At 62.6% G+C, this 17,340-nt stretch overlaps 1 protein-coding gene across 5 annotated transcripts; it reads right to left on the bottom strand.

Moving 5' to 3' along the window:
* Positions 1–1,759: 1,759 nt before the first annotated feature.
* ZDHHC18 (zDHHC palmitoyltransferase 18) lies at positions 1,760–16,795 on the bottom strand. 5 transcript variants are annotated; one of them, XR_012765752.1, is made up of 11 exons: positions 16,524–16,795; positions 14,014–14,174; positions 11,767–11,916; positions 10,281–10,418; positions 9,744–9,792; positions 8,748–8,850; positions 7,241–7,350; positions 5,887–5,986; positions 3,434–3,525; positions 2,863–2,891; positions 1,760–2,547 (listed from the first exon to the last, which is right to left on the bottom strand). XR_012765752.1 is itself a non-coding variant. In XM_075438224.1 (9 exons), the coding sequence occupies exons 1-9, from the start codon at positions 16,778–16,780 to the stop codon at positions 3,484–3,486; spliced, it is 1,110 nt and encodes a 369-aa protein (XP_075294339.1). In that variant the 5' UTR covers positions 16,781–16,795; the 3' UTR covers positions 2,559–3,483. The 5 variants fall into 5 exon arrangements, 2 of the variants coding, with proteins under 2 accessions (XP_075294339.1, XP_075294340.1); XR_012765754.1 differs by lacking the exon at positions 2,863–2,891; XR_012765753.1 differs by lacking the exon at positions 1,760–2,547 and having other exon boundaries at positions 2,559–3,328.
* Positions 16,796–17,340: the final 545 nt, after the last annotated feature.

Below are 17,340 nucleotides of genomic sequence, written 5' to 3'. Positions count from 1 at the left end.
CTCTGAAGCTGTAATGGAAGAGTTTTGGGGTGTGATTTTTTTTTTTTAAATTAATTAGTTTTTTAGGCACAGGCTCCCTGTTGGTGCTGGTGGAAACGCGCCGCCCCGATTAGGATCTTGCGCTTCGTGTTGCGCTGCAGTTTCACTCTCGACCTGCTCGAGCTTGTTGCCGCACGCCGGGCGCTGGCAGCTCCCGGCGAAGCCTTGGCCTCGCAGCCTGCGCCAAGCCCCGGCCTTATCTGCCGTGCGGGAGCCGTGCGGGAAGGGCAGGGTGGGGCGAGCACCCGCGGCACCCGGCCAAGCCAAAAAGGGGTGCTGCTTTTTTTTAATCATCGTGACTCGCTGCTTTATTCATCCCTGCGAACAGCCCCGGTGCCACCCCCGCCGGGAGCACCCTGTCCCTGTCATCCCCACGGTCTCACCTGGGGACAGGGCAGTGGAGGATGCTGGGGAGAGAGGACAAGAAGAAAAAACCCACGGCAGCCCAGCAAAACACCCGCAGCCTCCACACCGCTCCCTCCCCACCCTGGCAAGGGGGATTCGGGGCTGCTCGCCCCCTCCCTGGCCAAGCCCCTGGGCACGTGGTGGCTCTGGGGGTGCCCATCAAGGGATCCCCGCAGCCCCTCCGTGCCCCCCCCGAGCCACGCCATGCTCAGCACCTCGCTGGCGATCACAGCTCCATCCCCAGAGGAGCGCAATCCACCGTGGGAGCAGATCACGCCCCGCCGCGTCGGGACAAGGCGCTTTCCGAAGGACCGCTCCCGTCTCCCACCCTCTGCCCGGCAGATGAGGTGCGGGAGGGGGGCAGACCTGCAGAGACCCTCAAAGAGCTTCAGCCAAGCACAAAAACCCCCACAGAGGGGCTGGGGGCCAAACGGGCAGCCCGATGTACCCAGCCCTCGAAAACCCACCTCCTTCCCTTGCGAAAACGCGAGGTGGCAATCCCCGGGTGGGAATCGGCCTGCAGCTCGCACCGCTTCGAGCAGCAAAGCTGTACGGGGTGGGGGGTCTGCAGCCCCCCGCCTCGGTGAAGCACCCGCCGCCAGACCCCGCTTCAAACCCTCAGCCTGATCCTGCACCAGCCTTTGGGCTGTTTAATCCTCCCATGTCGGCTCTGCGCCAAGAGGGTCCCGTGGGGAGACCCCCGGCAGGACCCCCCCAGCGGGACGGGAAGCTCGGCCGGGGCGTGCGAATGCTCGGCCCCGGTTCCGGCGCCTGCCGGCAGCCCCTGCCAAAGCGGCTGAGCTGCTGCCAGATTTCGGTTGCGACGGGCCGAGGGGAGGCTGCGAGAACCTTTCTGCTCGACCGGTTTCGTGAACATCGGCGGGTGGGTGAAGGGAAGAGCCCCAGATCGCTGCGCGGAGGCTGCGGGTGAGGTCAGCTCCAGCATCGCCCCGCGGAGCACCCGTGGGTGCCTCCAGTGCCGAAGAGCAGCAGCAGAAGGTGCATCGCCCCGGAGAGAGGGACACCCAGCCCCGGGGACGCTGCCCAGGCCAGCGCACGTCCCCAGTCCCCGGAGCCGAGCTGGCGATGCAGGAGGCAGAGGATGCTCATGGCCAGTCCCAGGGGTGCTGGAAGGATGCTCGCAGCCCGCCCGGCTGCCCCGTCCTCACCATCCAGCTCTCCGCGGCTCCGGCGCCGGCATGCCCAGGCACGAGCTGCAGGCAGCAGCTCCCCTCCGCCGCAGAGCAGCAGCCAGACGCTGGCATACAGTAAATAGGAGAAACTTTTATTTTGTTACAAAAGTAAAAGGCATAAATAGAGGGTGAATCCTACCGGGCTGGGGACAGGCCTGGCTGCACAGCTCCCAGCCCGGCCGCCGGCGGGGGAGGACCCGGTGCTGGGTGCCGGAGCACCCAACCTGCACCGCAGCCTCCAGCAACGCCGGCTGCAGCCGCAGCCGGTCAAGATGCTGCGGGGCTTGAACCCCTTCCCCTATAAGTAGAGCCACGCTAAGGTGAAACAGGGGAGGGGGAGCTGGCTGGGGGGGTTTCCAAGGGTAAACTCTGACCACGCACTAACTCCTGTCCGCAGAGGAGTCCTCCGGCACACGGCTCGGAGAGGGGCTGGTGGGGCCGTCGTGTGATGCCACCGGCGCGGCTGCGAACGCGCTGGCGCGAAGCCTGCTCGCTTGGAAACCCCGCTGGAACGCGAACCGCTCCCTGCCAGCACCGGCGGCAGCGGAGCCATCCGGGCTGGGGGTAAGGCTGGTGGGGACGGGGAGCCCGGGCTCGGCGGCAGGAGTCCATCCAGCGGCGGGAGGCAGCAGGGACTCCAGTTATTGCACTCGGCTGGGACGGCTGTATGGCTTGGAGATCGAACCCGCGGGCCGGCCGGCCTGGCTCCCGCGGGGGGATTGGAAAAGCTTTTCCCGGTCGCTTTCCCCCCTCTCTCTCGGGGCGGGAGGGAGGAAGGCGCAGGCGCCGTAGCCCTGGCGAGCGGAGGCACTCGTGGTGGTCATGGCTGTCGGCCCGGGCGCTGCCCGCGGGGTCTCGCCTCCCCGCAGGGCGATCGACGAGGGGCAGGGGGCTGCGGGCCACCAGGACTCTTCGTACCAGATCGACCCGGTGCGAGGGAGAGGAGAGGGGAGGAAGAGAAAGAGAGGGTTAGTGCCAGAAATAGGTGAGCGAGGAGCAGCGGGGAGCAGAGCGGAGAACCCAGACTGGGTGGCAGAAAGGGGGGGACCATTGGGGATGGAGGAGAGTGCTGGCAGCCTTCCTCCACGGCCGAGGCTCGAGCAGGCAGGAGCCTGTGGGGGCTGCAGGCAGGGAGAGGGCAGGGACGCACAGGAGGGAGAGGGGCCGCTCCGCAGCCCACAGCTGAAGCCGGGCTTCGTCGCAACACGCTTTGGAAGGAACTTACCGTGGTCACGGGCACGTCAGAGGAGGAACCTGGTGTTAGAGAGAGAAAAACAGGCAGAGCAGGAGGGAGGGGAGGGATTGCCCGAAATACAGAGCGGCTCAGAGCTGGGATTAGAAATCTGTTCCAGGCTCCCACTCCTCTGGGCCACAGCTCCCTCCAAACGCTAAATCCCTGCAGCAGCTGCAGGCTTCCTCCAAGCCCATCCCAGCAGCTCCGCCGAGCACGACTCACCACGGCGAGCCCTCCAGCAAGCCCCAGGCTCCACGCACCCTCAGCCACCCCGATGTCCAAGCACAACCACGCAAATCGGCCGGCTCCATCTCCCACCAAGCCCCAGCACCAAGCTGGGGGGAACCGTCCCTCTCTTCTCGCCAAGGCTGCGGGCAGCCCCTCTGCCACACAGCCCCGGGCTCGCCGCCCCTCGCGTCGCTGGGATGCTGGTGGGATGGACAGGGCACACGGATGCCTACACAAGACGAGGGCGATGGGCTCCATGGACAGAGCTGGTCATGCGGTGGAGATGAGATGGGTCGCTCGAGTGGGTGATGGGGAGAAGAAAGCGCTTTCTTACCAGCTAACCCTCAGAAAGCAGGGCTAATGTCCACAGAGGGGCAAATCCCGTCAGGCTGTGCAGGAAATGGCAAAGTCCTGGCAGGCATCCTCCTGGGGAAGACACCAGAGATTACGCGCTCAGCGTCTGCCGGTACGGCCGGAAGGAACTGGGATAGACTGGGGGACCACAGACCCTGGCACAGCCCCGGATCCAGCAAGGTGGGTGGGGAAAGGATGGCCAGGGGACTGGTGAGCGGCTGGGACCCTGCCCAGCCTGGAGACATGGGACAGAAAAAGCCCTTCGCTCCGGCACGGGTCAGGGCAGCAGCAGCTGGCGCTGAGCATCCCTCGTCGCCCAGTCCTGCAGGAGGCTGCGAGAGCTCCCAGGCGAGGCCTGGGCGCCATGAGGAGTCCAGCAGATGCTAAACACTGCGACACCTGCCCTCTTCTGGCTTAAAGGAACAAAGTAATCATCAAGCAATTAACTCTTTAAAAATATAATTTTATTATGTTGAGTAACAAAGGAAACCGGTTTCAACAAACCCAGGAAGGAGTCTGGCTCCTGGTGACACCCCCCGCTGCTCCTCGCTCCCCGGCACCAGACCCTCTCGGCACAGCTCGGCTCGCCCAGCCCCACGCCTGCCCCTGGACGGTCGCGACGCCTCGCTGGGGACATCGAGGGAAGGGCAGGGGGGACCTCTCGGACGCAGCACGGGGCCGAAGCGCCTGGCCGGTGAGCAGGCACGAAGCCGTGGCGACTGGCAGAGCTGCACCGGGCACCGAGGGCCATCTGCCAGGATCCGGTAGGAATTCAGCAGCCTCCGCTGCCGTGCTCCCACCTCGGCTCTTCGCGGAGGGGAGGGTACAGACGGTTGGCAGAGGGGAAGGCAGAGATGGGGGCCACAGCAAACAAGCACCGAGGTCTCCATGCAGCCGGCCAGAAACGCCAGGCCAGGGGAACCCGGTGCCTCTCGGCAGCTGCGTCGCTCGCAGCGTGCAAGGCACGACGCTGGTGAATTCGGTGGGGACAGGGCTGTCCGCCGTAACTGTGCTGCCTCTGCCCGAGGTTGAAATACGTGCGTCTGACCCACGGAAGCCTAACCGGGCAGCTTGACCCAGAACACTGCAAGGCTCTGCCCTGGTGCTAACACGCGCAACGCTACCTGCACCAACTATAAAACGTTCTACATTAAAAAAAAAAATAATCTACAAATTGTGCAAAAATATCCAGCAGCTTTTAGTAACACGATTCAAGTATTGCTAACAAGGTCTGTGACTCTCTGCGCGCACTCCAGTGTCGGCGACGCGGAGCTGGCTGCCCAGCCCGGCTCTCCCATGGCTCTGCAGGCACGGAGCGATGCTCGTGGATGCGCCCGGGCATCGCTCCCGCGGCGCTGGGGACAGCCCCGCTCTCGTCTGCTGGCCAGAAACCCCAACCACGAGCACAACGGGAGGTTAGCAGAGACCAGCACCCCCTCACTGCCTCCTCTGCGAAACTCCACCCGGGAAGGGTGCGGCCCTCCGGAATTCACGCACTTCTCTGCTGCCTTTTGGTCGCCTACAGACAGGACACAACCAGGCTTTCCTGCCAAGCTCGGGGTCCTGAATCTTCCAGCTGCAGCCTTGCCGACCAGCATCTCCCAACGAGAGCTGCAGAACGCTGCGTGATTTTCTCCCCTGGTAAAAGGAGGCTCATCCTAACCCGTGTCCTTGCTGCAAAACGTTGTCTTACCGACTGGCAGGGCCAAAACACAGAGTTCTTCAGCACCCCCTCGGTGCCCAGCCAGAAAATAGGACCAACAGCAGCTGGGACATCTAGCTAGCTTCCACGTCTGCTGGGAGCTGGAGTCCTCCCAGCTGCACAGCCCCAACTTACCAAGGGACAGCAGCTTCTGCAAAAGAAAAGCTGCTCCGGCAGCGGCTGAGGCAAGAACCCGGCCATTACGAGACAGAACGGCCCCTCCACGTCGGCACGGGGGAGCAGGAGGTGTTTGTGGAGGTAACAGGGATGCCAGGGACCGCACGCCTCCGCCAGCCCGGACGACGAGGCGCGACAGCCCGGCTGAGTGGGAACCGTTCGCCCGTCACCCCGGGCAGGGAACACGGCGATGCCCTGGCGCAGACGCCCCGAGCTCAGGGGTCTGGTGCCTTCCCAGACCTATTTGCTTCCCAGGTGCCGCAGGAGCTCCCTGCTTTCTGCAACGCGTCCGAGCTGAGGGTGTTGCATGCTTTTGGGCTCTGTCAGTCAAAAGTCCAGACAGGCCACATCACAGTGAAACAAACAAAAAATAATAAATAAATTTAAGAAAATAAAAAAAAAAGGCAACGTATGGCTCGACTGAGTCTCTGGCAGCTCTGCATCACAGGGCTGTCCCGCCTGAGGCCAGGGAGGTGGCAAGAGGGGACGGTACGGGCTGGAGCGAGGTGCAGGCGCTGGGCTACGTCACAGCTCTGCTAGGGAATGCCTCCTACCATGCTGGTGTCAGTTTTGGCTCCAAAGGAAGGGATTTCGCTCTTCGGACTGGATGGCGTCCCGACATCTGGCTGGATAAACCCTCTTCTGTCTATCAAACTGGAAAACAGAATGGGGAAGGGTGCGAGGGGAGAGGAGTTACGGAAACAAAGACTCCATGAAGACGGGAGCCGGTGAGCCGCAGCGAGGGCTGTCCCCGCGGGAGCCGCGAACCGAAGCACCGGCAGCAGCGCGCCGGAGAACGCGGCTTCCTGCCCATTAGACAGACCACAGAGTTATCACACAAGCCACCGCACAGCCCGTAGGCAGTTACAGCTTTGGGTCACCACAAACCCAAACGGGAACTGGCAAAAGGTCTTTACAACAGGAAAACAGCACGAATGAGGAGAGAACTGGAGTAAACCACTGTTCTCCCCACGAGCTCCCGGCAAACAGCTCGGCTCCCTGAATCTGCAGATTCACCATCGCCGAGTGGCAGCACCGGCATTTCGGCACCTCCGAACCCAACACAAAGCTTGGGGGTACCTCAGGGAGCAGGGCCAGACGTCAGCGCGAAACACGCCGACTCCGGCTGCGCAGCCTCAGACACCTTCCCCTGCCGCTGTGCTGCCCTGAGTCACCCCCTCCGAGATGCTCCAGACCAACCCACACCGCATCCAGACAGTAAACTGGTCTCCAGGATGCCCACGCGCCCTAGGACAGGCTGAGAGCTCCGAGCCGGCGTGCAGACCCTCAACGCCCGCAGCACCGCGCAAGGGGATGCCGGCCCGGCTCTGCCCACCCGCATCCTCCTGGGACGAAGCGGCGATGACCCTGCGCTGCGGGCACCCGCGCTCCAGGCCAGGGCTTCCTCGCGTCGGCTCTGGTCAACGCGCGGGCGAGGGCGGTCAGGATTTCAGGTCATCTACGTGTTGGTAAACCCCAGGGGCTCCGCACGGCCAGCGGATCCCGGCTGGCTGCTTGCCACGACGCTCGATCCTCAGAGCACAGGAGGAAAAACACGTGCCAAGAGGTACCGCCACTGCCGCTATTCCCCGTCTGCCGCCGAGGCCTTTGGCGTCGTTACTCTCCCCTTACCGAACCGCAGGACGCGTCGGATCTGCCAGCCCCACGAAACAGCTATGAGCGACCTGAACCCACCAAGCTCAAAGACAGGAGAAGCGACGGTCACGTCTCTTACACATCACTCCAGCTGCTCTCCGTGGAGACGGGGAAACCGCTTCCCTCTCATCGTGGGAGCAGACGTGTTTGTGCCGATGGCCCCACCCGAATCGCGACAAATCCGTCCTTTCCGAGGCCCCCCTCGCCAAGCGGGACGCGATTCCCAGCACCACGGAGGCGGAGGGCTCCTACCTGGGGTAGAAGGGCCCGCACAGCACCGCGCAGCAGTTGGTGAGGATGCTTTTATGGCTGTAGGGATTGGCAAACTCCGAGCCCCTCTTGCTTGACCAGGAGCCTTTGATCTGAAAGGGAAGGGACACACGCAGATGACGACAGGAAAGATGTGACAACAGCTCGTTACGGGATGACGGACTCGGCTCAAACCCTCGGTCAAGGCCCGTCTTAGGGCAAACGCCCTCCCTCTCTCCGCCTTGCAAGCGGGACAGCCGCAGGAGGGCAGCCGGAGGAGACAGCAAGACGCTGCTCTGCCTCGGCCGCGGTTCAGCCTTGCAGCCAGCAAGCTCCGAAGCCGTGCCCTCCCGTCACCGTCCTCAACGCCAGCCTCCTCCTCCTCCTCCCCTCGTTCTCTACCAGGCGGGAAGGTCCCGAGGGCAGGGCTCTGGCTCGTCCCTCCTGGGCTCCTCAGGCTGAACAAACAGCCAGGGGATTCCCAGGCCGTGCCGCAACAGGAGGCAACAACCTCATCTGTCCCCACCCTGAGCAGCTGCCCCTGGGACTCTGATTTCGAAACCCCGGTCACGCCAAGCGTAGGCACACGCGTGCTATACCTGGCCTCAGGCCCCTGGCTGCAGCGAACCATTTACCGTCACGTTTCCTCCCTTTTTGTTTTTAGTTCCTCTCCCTTTTTGTTTTTAGTTCCTCTCCCCAGTCGCAGCAGAAGGGCTGGTGGCAACGCGGGCGACGCAGCCAGCGAGGCAACGGGCCGCGCGCTTCGGACCCGGCGCTCGCCGGCAGCTTCACGCCCTTCTGCCAGCACCTCTGCCCATAACAGAAAAGCGGAGAGGGAAGGGGAAAAAGCAAAAAGAACAAAAGGGATGCAAACATGCCTCCTGCAGCGCTGGAAGCTTCCAGCAAGGATAACGGGTGCTGCTGGCCAGAAGGGTGAATTTGGATCCTTCCGAGGATCCGACGGATCCTGCTTTTCCGTACAATCTGCCCCGCTCCGGGGACTCATCTGGTGCCTGGAGTCTGCACGCACCCCCGAGGCAAACCTCACCAGGAGGTGTCTGCACCTCCTCGGCTCCTCAGACAGGAGGAACCGATAGAGACGCAGGGACTTGCCCAGGCTCTCGGAGGAAACCTGCGGTTACGCGGGATGCTGAATTAAGATCACCCGCGTCCCAGGGTAACAGCCGCATCAGTCTCTGGGGCCAGCCTTCCTTTTTCAATCTCAGAACTCCTAATTTTAAGCCCGGTCACGTACAGACTGGAACACACGCGCACACACGTGACCGTTCTGACGTCTCATCGCGCCAGCCCCGCAGCCTGATGGGGCCAAGCGACACGTGCTGCGCCGCTGCGTGCTGCTTTCCCCGCGCGCCGCTACCCCAAACCACGGCCTCCATGCCCCGGGCCGTTTGCTTTGCAGCGGATTGGCACCGAGGCAGGCGGCCAAGGCTCCCCTGGAAACCTCACCTCTGCTCCGGCCCTGCCGAAGGACAAGCGGCCGGGTACTTACGTCTTCGTTCGTTGTCAGGTTGGAGGCGACCAAGTAAGTGTGAAAACCTGAGAGGCCCAAAATGGACCAGACCGAGAAAAAACAAATCACCAGCTCCAGCACAGTGAAAAACAGAAGTCAAGGAAGTCTCAGGGAACAAAAACATCCTGCAAGGAGAGGCAGAGGGCTGTTTTGGGAGGTATCCACTGCGACGGCGCACACCGGGTCACGAAAACACCCCACCAGGCTTCCCGCTCCCCGCGCCATTCTGCAGCCATCCCCCAAGGCACTGCCTGTCCCAGCCGCTCCCCCTTCCACATAAACTTGCAGACTGGGACACCAGTTTGTCACCCACTCTCAGACCCTGCTAGCGAACTAAATCAGAAACTAAAGGTCTTCCCAATTTGGGGATACTATCAGTCTGCAGATGGAGCAGATGGAGCATCTCTGCTGCGAGGAGAGGCTGAGGGAGCTGGGCTTGTTCAGCCTGGAGAAGAGAAGGCTGAGAGGGGACCTTAGAAATGCCTCTGAATATCTGCAGGGTGGGGGTCAGGAGGATGGGGCCAGACTCTTTCCAGTGGTGCCCAGCGACAGTACAAGGGGCAATGGGCACAAACTGAAGCAGAGGAAGCTCCAGCTGAACCCAAGGAAGAACTTCTTCCCTCTGAGGGTGACGGAGCCCTGGCCCAGGCTGCCCAGGGAGGCTGTGGAGTCTCCTTCTCTGGAGATATTCCAGCCCCGCCTGGACACGGTGCTGTGCAGCCTGCTCTGGGTGACCCTGCTTGGGCAGGGGTTGGGCTGGGTGACCCACAGAGGGCCCTGCCAACCCCTGCCAGGCTGGGATTCTGTGATAAGGAGATGCCTGTCTGCCCCGACCAGGTAGCTAGGGGACTAAACTAAATTGTGGGAAGTACACGTGGGTGACCCTACAAAGAGCTCGTTGCACTTCTGTTACACGATGAGCATTGCTGCAGCAGCGCTCGACCATCTGAGCAGCCGATGGCACCAGAAGGATATCTCGCAGGCGTCGTTTTCAGAGTGGCGAGGAATCCGTCTCTCTGAGAGCCTGCAAAGCAAAAGGGGACAAGGATCGACGTCCACATCAGGCAGCCTCGCAGCCCCTGCCAACGCTTCGCTCCCGAGCACGCAGCCACCGCCCCGGGGCCCGTAGGGATCTGCCCTGCTGCCTGAGAAACACCTCCAGCCTGTAACTTTGCAGAAGCGTCAGCGCGCAGACGCGGCTCCAGGAGGTTCGGGGCTGACGGACAAGTCACCTTCGCCACCAGAGCAGACGCACCCCCCACCCGTTTGCTCTGGAGGGGATAACCCAGCCACCAGCTCTCAAGGTCTCTCTGCAGCGAGGCGCAGGGCGGATCTGTGGTGCCCTGCAGTCCGAGGGCCCGTTTATCCAGGCCAGCAGCGCTGAAAAGCCTGGTGTAAACCACCCAGCCCCTTCCCGCGCCCTGTCCAACAGGAGCAGCGACCCGGTGCTGCCCCAGGTCGCTTGCGGCCAGGAGCACGGCACACGTCGCCGCTCGTACGCGCGGTACTTACGCAGAGTGAGGTGGGTGACGACGCAAGCGAAGATGAAGGCTGTCAGGAAGGAGAGGGACAGGATGAAGGCATAGAAGTAGCGATAGTTGCGCTTCCCCACGCAGTTGCCCACCCAGGGGCAGTGGTGATCAAACCTCTCTGAAACAAAGGGACACAGTGAGGACTCCTGCCACCTCGCACCCCGGGACGGAGCGAACTGTGGGCTACAAATCGAGCTTCCACCCACCACCCCGAGACCGGAACCCCGCTGCAGCAGTCCGTTAGCAACAGGTTTCAACAGAGCGCTGCCGCCTGCTCACGTGCCCTTTTAATCATCAAAGGCCAAACCTTTCCTCTCGCCAAACCCTGCATGAACGCCAGCCCTGTGACCGGTAACGTCTACCATCACTAAAACTGAAAGAGAACAGGCAAAGAGCAGCAGTTTTTCCAGTACCCAGCAGCGCTGGCTGCTCCCTTTCTGCCTGTCAGCTCCCCCCGCCTTCTTCAGGGCAGCAAATAATTTCCAAAGTTATAAGGGTACGGCTCTGAAGCCACAGGGACTCCCTGGGAACCCAGGGCAGGCGCAGCCTATCTGGAAACACTCCCGACTGCCTTCTAATGAAAGGGCTGCGTTTCAGACTAACAGGACCATGGTAACTATCTCACAGGGGACACCAGCGCAGACAAAACCCACTGCACACAAAGCAGGCGCTTGCCCACTGCCCGGGACAGCTCCTCTCCAGACGCTGCCCCAGCCACGGCTGCTTTCCAACGAGCCACTCCAGCGTAGGGAGGAGCCATGGCCATCCCTGAACACAAAACTCCCAAACCTCTTCACCAGAGCCTCGGGGTCCTGTGACTGCTCCCGGCTTGGCCGCTCCTCGGGAAGACAGCGTAAGCGCAGCCTCCACATCCACACGCTGCATGACCAGGAGTGGCTGCGTGACGAGGAGACTCTCCGGGCACGTCCCTAAATCCCATGCCACCCTGCTGCCAGTTCAAGCTGCTCCAGTGCAGCCAGGCTGCGCTGGGAACCTCCCTGCCCACCCCCTGCAGCTGCCCCACACCTGCGTGGAGCCATCAGAGGCTTTTCTTCAGGTCTTTGTTCATTCCCTCCTGCCCCACCACGCTCTGAGGACAGGGGAGAGGACACACAAGAGCTCAGCCAGTATCTACGGTGCTGTCTCCACCAGCCCGGCGACAGCAAGGCCACAGACAAGGAGCCTGCAGCACACCCCGTGTTTGGTGGGGGCCTGAACCGCGTTTCATGGTACCGTCCTCCCAAAATCAGGAGAAGCAGCGACACGGAGCCCTGGACCTGCTGCCCCCTCACCCCGAGCCACTGCACTGGTGTTGCTTCCATTTTAAACGGGAAGAAGACGGACCAGGCAGTGTCTCGCTTTATAATCCTTCACAAGAAGCAAAAGCAATCTGTCCAGGACCAGAAAACACGCCCAACATGCAGACACAAAACAGACAGCAGCACCCTTCCACCTCCCGGGCTTACCGACACAGTTGTCGCAGACGCTGCAGTGCGAGGTGCGCGGAGGGCGGAACATCTTGCAGGTGTAGCAGTACTTGAGCTTCACCACGTACTTGTTTATGACCACTTCCATCGTACGGGCCGGCGGGCGGTAGGTGGAGGTACCCATGCTGTCTGCAAGGAGAAGGGGGGACAGTCAGGCTGGTGCAGGTGAAACCCAAGCCCCCACAGAATCACAGAATGTTTGGGGTCGGAAGGGCCCTCTGTGGGTCACCCAGCCCAACCCCCTGCCCAAGCAGGGTCACCCAGAGCAGGCTGCACAGCACCGCGGCCAGCCGGGGCTTGAATATCTCCAGAGAAGGAGACTCCACAGCCCCTCTGGGCAGCCTGGGCCAGGGCTCCGTCACCCTCAGAGGGAAGAAGTTCTTCCTTGGGTTCAGCTGGAGCTTCCTCTGCTTCACTTTGTGCCCGTTGCCCCTTGTCCTGTGGCTGGGCACTACTGGAAAGAGTCTGGCCCCGTCCTCCTGACCCCCACCCTGCAGATATTTGGAGGCATTTATTAGATCCCCTCGCAACTTTCTTGGCAAGGGACTGGCGCATGCTCTCCTGATTTTAAGCAAAAGCGAAGAGGCAGCTCAGCTGACAGGACTTGCTGCAGGGTGGGCAGCCAGGAACCCCAGTCAGCTCCTCGCGGCGTTATTTATGTCCTTTCCTCGTCTGCTCAATGGCAGTGCTGCTGGGATGCCAAGAGGAACTCATATCTGCCCAACAGTTTGAGAACATAAAGCCGTTTATAAATAGTGAGCATAAAAGCAGCGGCGTTAACGTGCCCAGTAACACCAACTCCTCCCTGCGTGTCCGACGGATGGCAACACGAGGAGGCAACGTAGTGTGTTAACGCCCGTGTGGTCCCTCCTCTGCTGTAAGCACCCAAGCTACAGAAACCAGGGCAGCCTCGGCAGAAGCATCTCCTGCCACCGCGGCACGCAGCGTGCCAACCCGCAGCCGGAGCCAGCGGCACCGCCGGGCTCGAGGGACTCGTTTCCATTGCAGCGGGGGAGGACAGCGAGCAGGTCTCAAGTGCCCCAGGCAGATTTCGTTGAAGTTTCATGTTTGTATTAGTAGCACGAGAGGATTCCTCCTCCTCAAGGTTGAAAATGAGGATTTTTCGGGACACCGCAAGTCACATCTGCGTGCGCTGGCACTTGGTTATTCACTGGGGACTGGCAGCTGGAGACCTTCTCTGCTCAGCAAAAGCGTGAGCTGGAAAACGACTGCAAGTTCGGGGGTTATTCCTGTAAGTCACTCTTGAAAGAGCACCTTTCCAGCTCCGAGGAAGACTCAGCAAATAGAGATGCAAGAGCCAGCACGTTAAGAGGATCAGAAGCGGATTAGGCTAACAGCAACAGCTGGCACATCAGGCGGCATCTGCAGCCGGGTTACTGCTTTGGGCGCTTATAAATAGAAACACGGATAACCACTCAGAGACGATTTCAAAACCATTTTTTTCCATCAGGTGTAGAATTGTTGCCTTGCAACTGTCTTTGGCGGGGCAGGTTTGAGTTGCCTTACACTAGCTTTGTTACAGCACTTGTTACTATGGGTCACACCAACAAGGCCCACAGATCCCGGACGCAGGCACCTTCTCAGGTAACACCAAACCAGCGTGACACAGCAGGTTTAGATGGGGACAAATATTAGCACACTGTTAGAAACCATTACAATAAAGAAAACCTTGCAGCACAGCAGGGTCAACGGCAAATCATGATCTAAGAAAGCACTCGTGGCCAAATTAATTATCCGACGTCCTCACCACCCGTATCTTGCAGCAGAACGTACGGGGTCAGGCTCCTCCGAGTCTGGACAACACGGATAGCGACTGACGCAGCGGCACGGAGCAGCACGGGCGCTCTGGCTCGCTCTTCCCTAACGGTATTCCTGTTCAGGCCACCAACGCCGTGAGCTCTGCAGGGCTGCTGCCCATGCAGGCGTCGGCCCGCGGGCAGGAGCAGGCACAGCCCAAACCCGGCTTTGCCTGGGAACGCGACGGGACTAAACAGCAAGGCAAACCACCTCTGCTTCTCCGCAGAGCCTCTCTCCGCAGCGCTGCCGTGCTCTAGAGGAGCTCGTTGTACCCCCCTTACCGGGACTCGTCAGACATCATCAAGCCTCACCATCAGCCTCCTCTCCGCCCTGGACTACCGGTAAGGAGTCGAGACCCAAGAAAGGGGACACAGAGATCAAACACAGCAGAGGGAACAGAAGTCTCACCGATGCGCTTCTCCAGGTCTGCGGCCTCACTCGGGGTGGCTCTGGGCAGGATACCGGGGTCTCTGAAGCTTGTCTGGAGCAGGCAGCTGATGACGAAGAAGAAGAGGATGGCCGCAATGACGGGGATGGCCAGGGTCAAGTGACGGGCAAGGAAGGGGCAGCTGTTAAAAGAAAAAATAAATTGCCTTGTTACCAACCATCACTAGGGAAGCGGCTCTCAGCTGCCACACGACACACGATGAATTATCGCGGTGCAGTGGGCTGAAGCGCTGCTGCTTTGTGGAGACCTCTGGAATGGCAAGAGCCAGCCCAGAAAACACCTCTTCACCCTTCTGACGTCCCAGAACTGCCTTTCAGAAACCAGTCAGCCGCCCCAAAACCTGGCCAGCTTCTACAACGGCAGCCTGGAGAACACGCGGAGAAACACCCCGAGCTGGGCAGGGATCAACCCCAGGGTGAACGCGATCCCGCTGGGCCCAACGGGTGAAGCCGAGAGGGAACTCGGCTCCGATTCAGCGCCGCTCTGCTGTCTCTGGATGACTCCTGTGCCCTTCGCGGCGTGCCAGACGCTTGGACGAGGACACCTTCCCGCGCTGACACCGCTGTGACGAGCCACCGGGCATCTCTGCGACGGCGCCCGCTCCTGCGCTTGCTGTGTCGCGGCCTGGGGCTGATTTATCACGGATGGGGACCAGTGTGATCGCGCTGCGCGTCAGGGCAGCTCCGTTACTCGCAGCAGGATGGGTGCAGATGGCCGAGGAACGCGGCTCTTGGCACGGCGCGGTGCCCGAGACCCCCCCTTGTCCCTCGCTGTGCAGAGGGATTTGCTATTCTGAGCACCGGTGAGCACCCGGCGCTGAGCCAGCCGCTCGAGCCCCGCCGCCTGCGGCAGCGCTCAGAGTCCCTAACGCTGCGAGGCGGTTTGAGAGGATTAAGCAACTTTTTGTTTCAACTCCCAAGCTCAGCTTTCCAGAACAAAGCAGCCACCAAGCGACAAAACCCCTTCAACCCAAGGCCAACGCTGCTGCCGAGCCCCTCGGCTGTCTCCCTGACGGAGGGGGTCTCCGAAACGAGCTTGCTACCAGCCCTTTCCAGGGGGAATCTCTGGAGCCCGCTTTCCTCCATCAGGCAACAAGAAATCAGATAAAAAACCATGAGCTGTAGACAGGAGCAAGACGTATTTGCTACGCATCTAGGAAACGGTCACCCACGCGACAAACGCTCACTGCTAAAATATCGACTGGGAAAGCCCCAGGGCACCTTCCCCAAGCAGGAGTGATGGGGCAGTGGGGAGGGGAGAGCAGATGTCCTCTGCTCGGCCCGGCACAAAGCGGGTAGCTACCGTGCCGGTGCTGCCCAGCGGCTTCAGACACAGCAGAGAAAGCTGTCGGAGAGGCGCAGACGACACCGAGAGATGAGTTTTCGCCTCGGGACGCTGCCGTCGCTGCCTCCCGCAGCCGCCTGCCCTGTTCAGCTCTGCTCCGAACCTCTAATCCCATCCAACACCTTCGTCTCCCCGCCTGCGGGCTTGGGCAGCTTTGCTCCGAGACTGGCAGCGATAACGCCGTCACCCGAAGGCAGGCGTGACCCCCCCCATCCCAGCTTCCAACAGCCACAGGAAAACCAAGCTGCAGTCCCTCCCGGGGCAGAAGTGCGGTGGCAGGACAGCAGAAGCCCTCGGAGGTGTCAACACCCGGCCGTGCTCCTGCCCCGGCTCCTCGGGGCGTATCGGGGGGCTCTCCCCTCCCTCGGGGTGCAGAAGCTTTCCCAAAGCCAAGGTGGACGGGGACAGACACGGGTCCCGCTTCCCCGGCCACGGCTGCACAATGGGGGGGACAGAGCTCCGGTGCAGACCCTCGAGGCGGGGGCCCGAAGGGTTTCACCGCTCCCCAAGTGCCTTTAACAGCATCGCTGCTCCGCGGCCTCGACGGACCCAGCCCACCGGGCTCGGGGGCTCCTGGGCGCAACCCCGGGCCAGTTCCCTCCTTGGCAGCGGGAGGGGAGGCTGCAGGGGGGTATTTAGAGACGGGGGGGGGGGTTCCTGGGAATGTGTTCAGCCCCCTCCCAGGGCCAGACTGGGCAAACAAGGTCCAGGGCTGCTCCCCCAGCCCCCCCCCATAAAGGGGAAGCCTGCAAAGCGGGGCTGGGGGCTGTGCAGCGGTGGGGGGGGGGGGGGGCAACGGGGAGAAGGACGGGATGTCGGGGCTCCCACGGGAGGGGAGAGATGCCCCCCAGCCCGCCTCCTCCCCCCCCCCCCCCCGAAGGGCACAAGCGAGATGCCAGCTCACCCACTGCCCCCCCCCCCCCCCCGAAAAGAGGAGGCTTAAAGGAGGGGGCCGAGAGCTGCTCGGAGACCGCGGGGGGGGGGGGGGGAGCGACGCGAGGGCCGGACCCACCCGGCTTCATCCCAGCAGGGGAGGGGGGGCCAGATCCTGGGGGGGGTTCCCCGGTCCCCAGGCCAGGGGGGCAGCAGGAAGGAGGGGGTGGGGTGTCGGGGCCCCCGGACTCACTCGAAGGCGAAGAACAGGCCGCTGGTGGCCAGGATGAGGCCGAGGGTGAGGGCGAAGACGCCGCCGTGCCGCGCCAGCATCAGCCGCCCGCCGCAGTAGAAGCGGTTGCGGCCGGGGAACACCTCCCACTTCCGCCGGGGCCTCCGGGCCGCACCGGAACGCTCGGGGCCGGGGGGGTGCGGAGGGGACGAGACGGCGGCCCCGGGTCCCGGCCCCGCTGCCCCGGGCGGGATCTGCCGGTACTCGCAGTCCTTCATGGCGCCGCAGCGCGCGCCCTGGCCCCGCCCCTCGCCCGCCAGCCGCCGAGGCCCCGCCCCCTGGGCGCCCTGTACCGCCCCCTCCCGGCCGCGCCGGGTCCCGCACCGCCTCGGCGTCGCGCCCTCTACCGGCCGCCGCCCCGCGGACCGGGAGACCGGGAGCCCCCCCCCCCATCCCCGGTGAAGCGGCCGCGTCCCGGGGCTGAACCACCCCCCCACACACACCCCCCAGCCCCCTCCGTGCCCCCCGCCCGCGCTGGAACCGGAGAGGATTCCCGCTGCGCCCAGGGCAGCTCCCGGAGGGCTCCCGAGGGATGAGATCCCGGCAGCCACGCAGCGCATCCCCGCCGCAAACGGGACCCGGGACGCGCTCCCCGAAACGGGCAGCCTGCGGGGACTCCGGCCGTCGGCGACAACGGCGGTCACGGGCACGCCGCCGCAGCATCACGGCGCGGAGAACCTGCCGGTCTCCGACAGGGCCGTGCGCGATGTCTCCGTACCTACGTAGTAACCGAGGAGTAACGCCTTTGTAAGGGGGGCAACCGCGGCATTACTGCGAC

This window comes from Opisthocomus hoazin, chromosome 17 (assembly GCF_030867145.1).
Source record: "Opisthocomus hoazin isolate bOpiHoa1 chromosome 17, bOpiHoa1.hap1, whole genome shotgun sequence".
NCBI classification, from domain to species: Eukaryota; Metazoa; Chordata; class Aves; order Opisthocomiformes; family Opisthocomidae; genus Opisthocomus; species Opisthocomus hoazin.
This window is presented reverse-complemented; position numbering and strand designations above follow the sequence as displayed.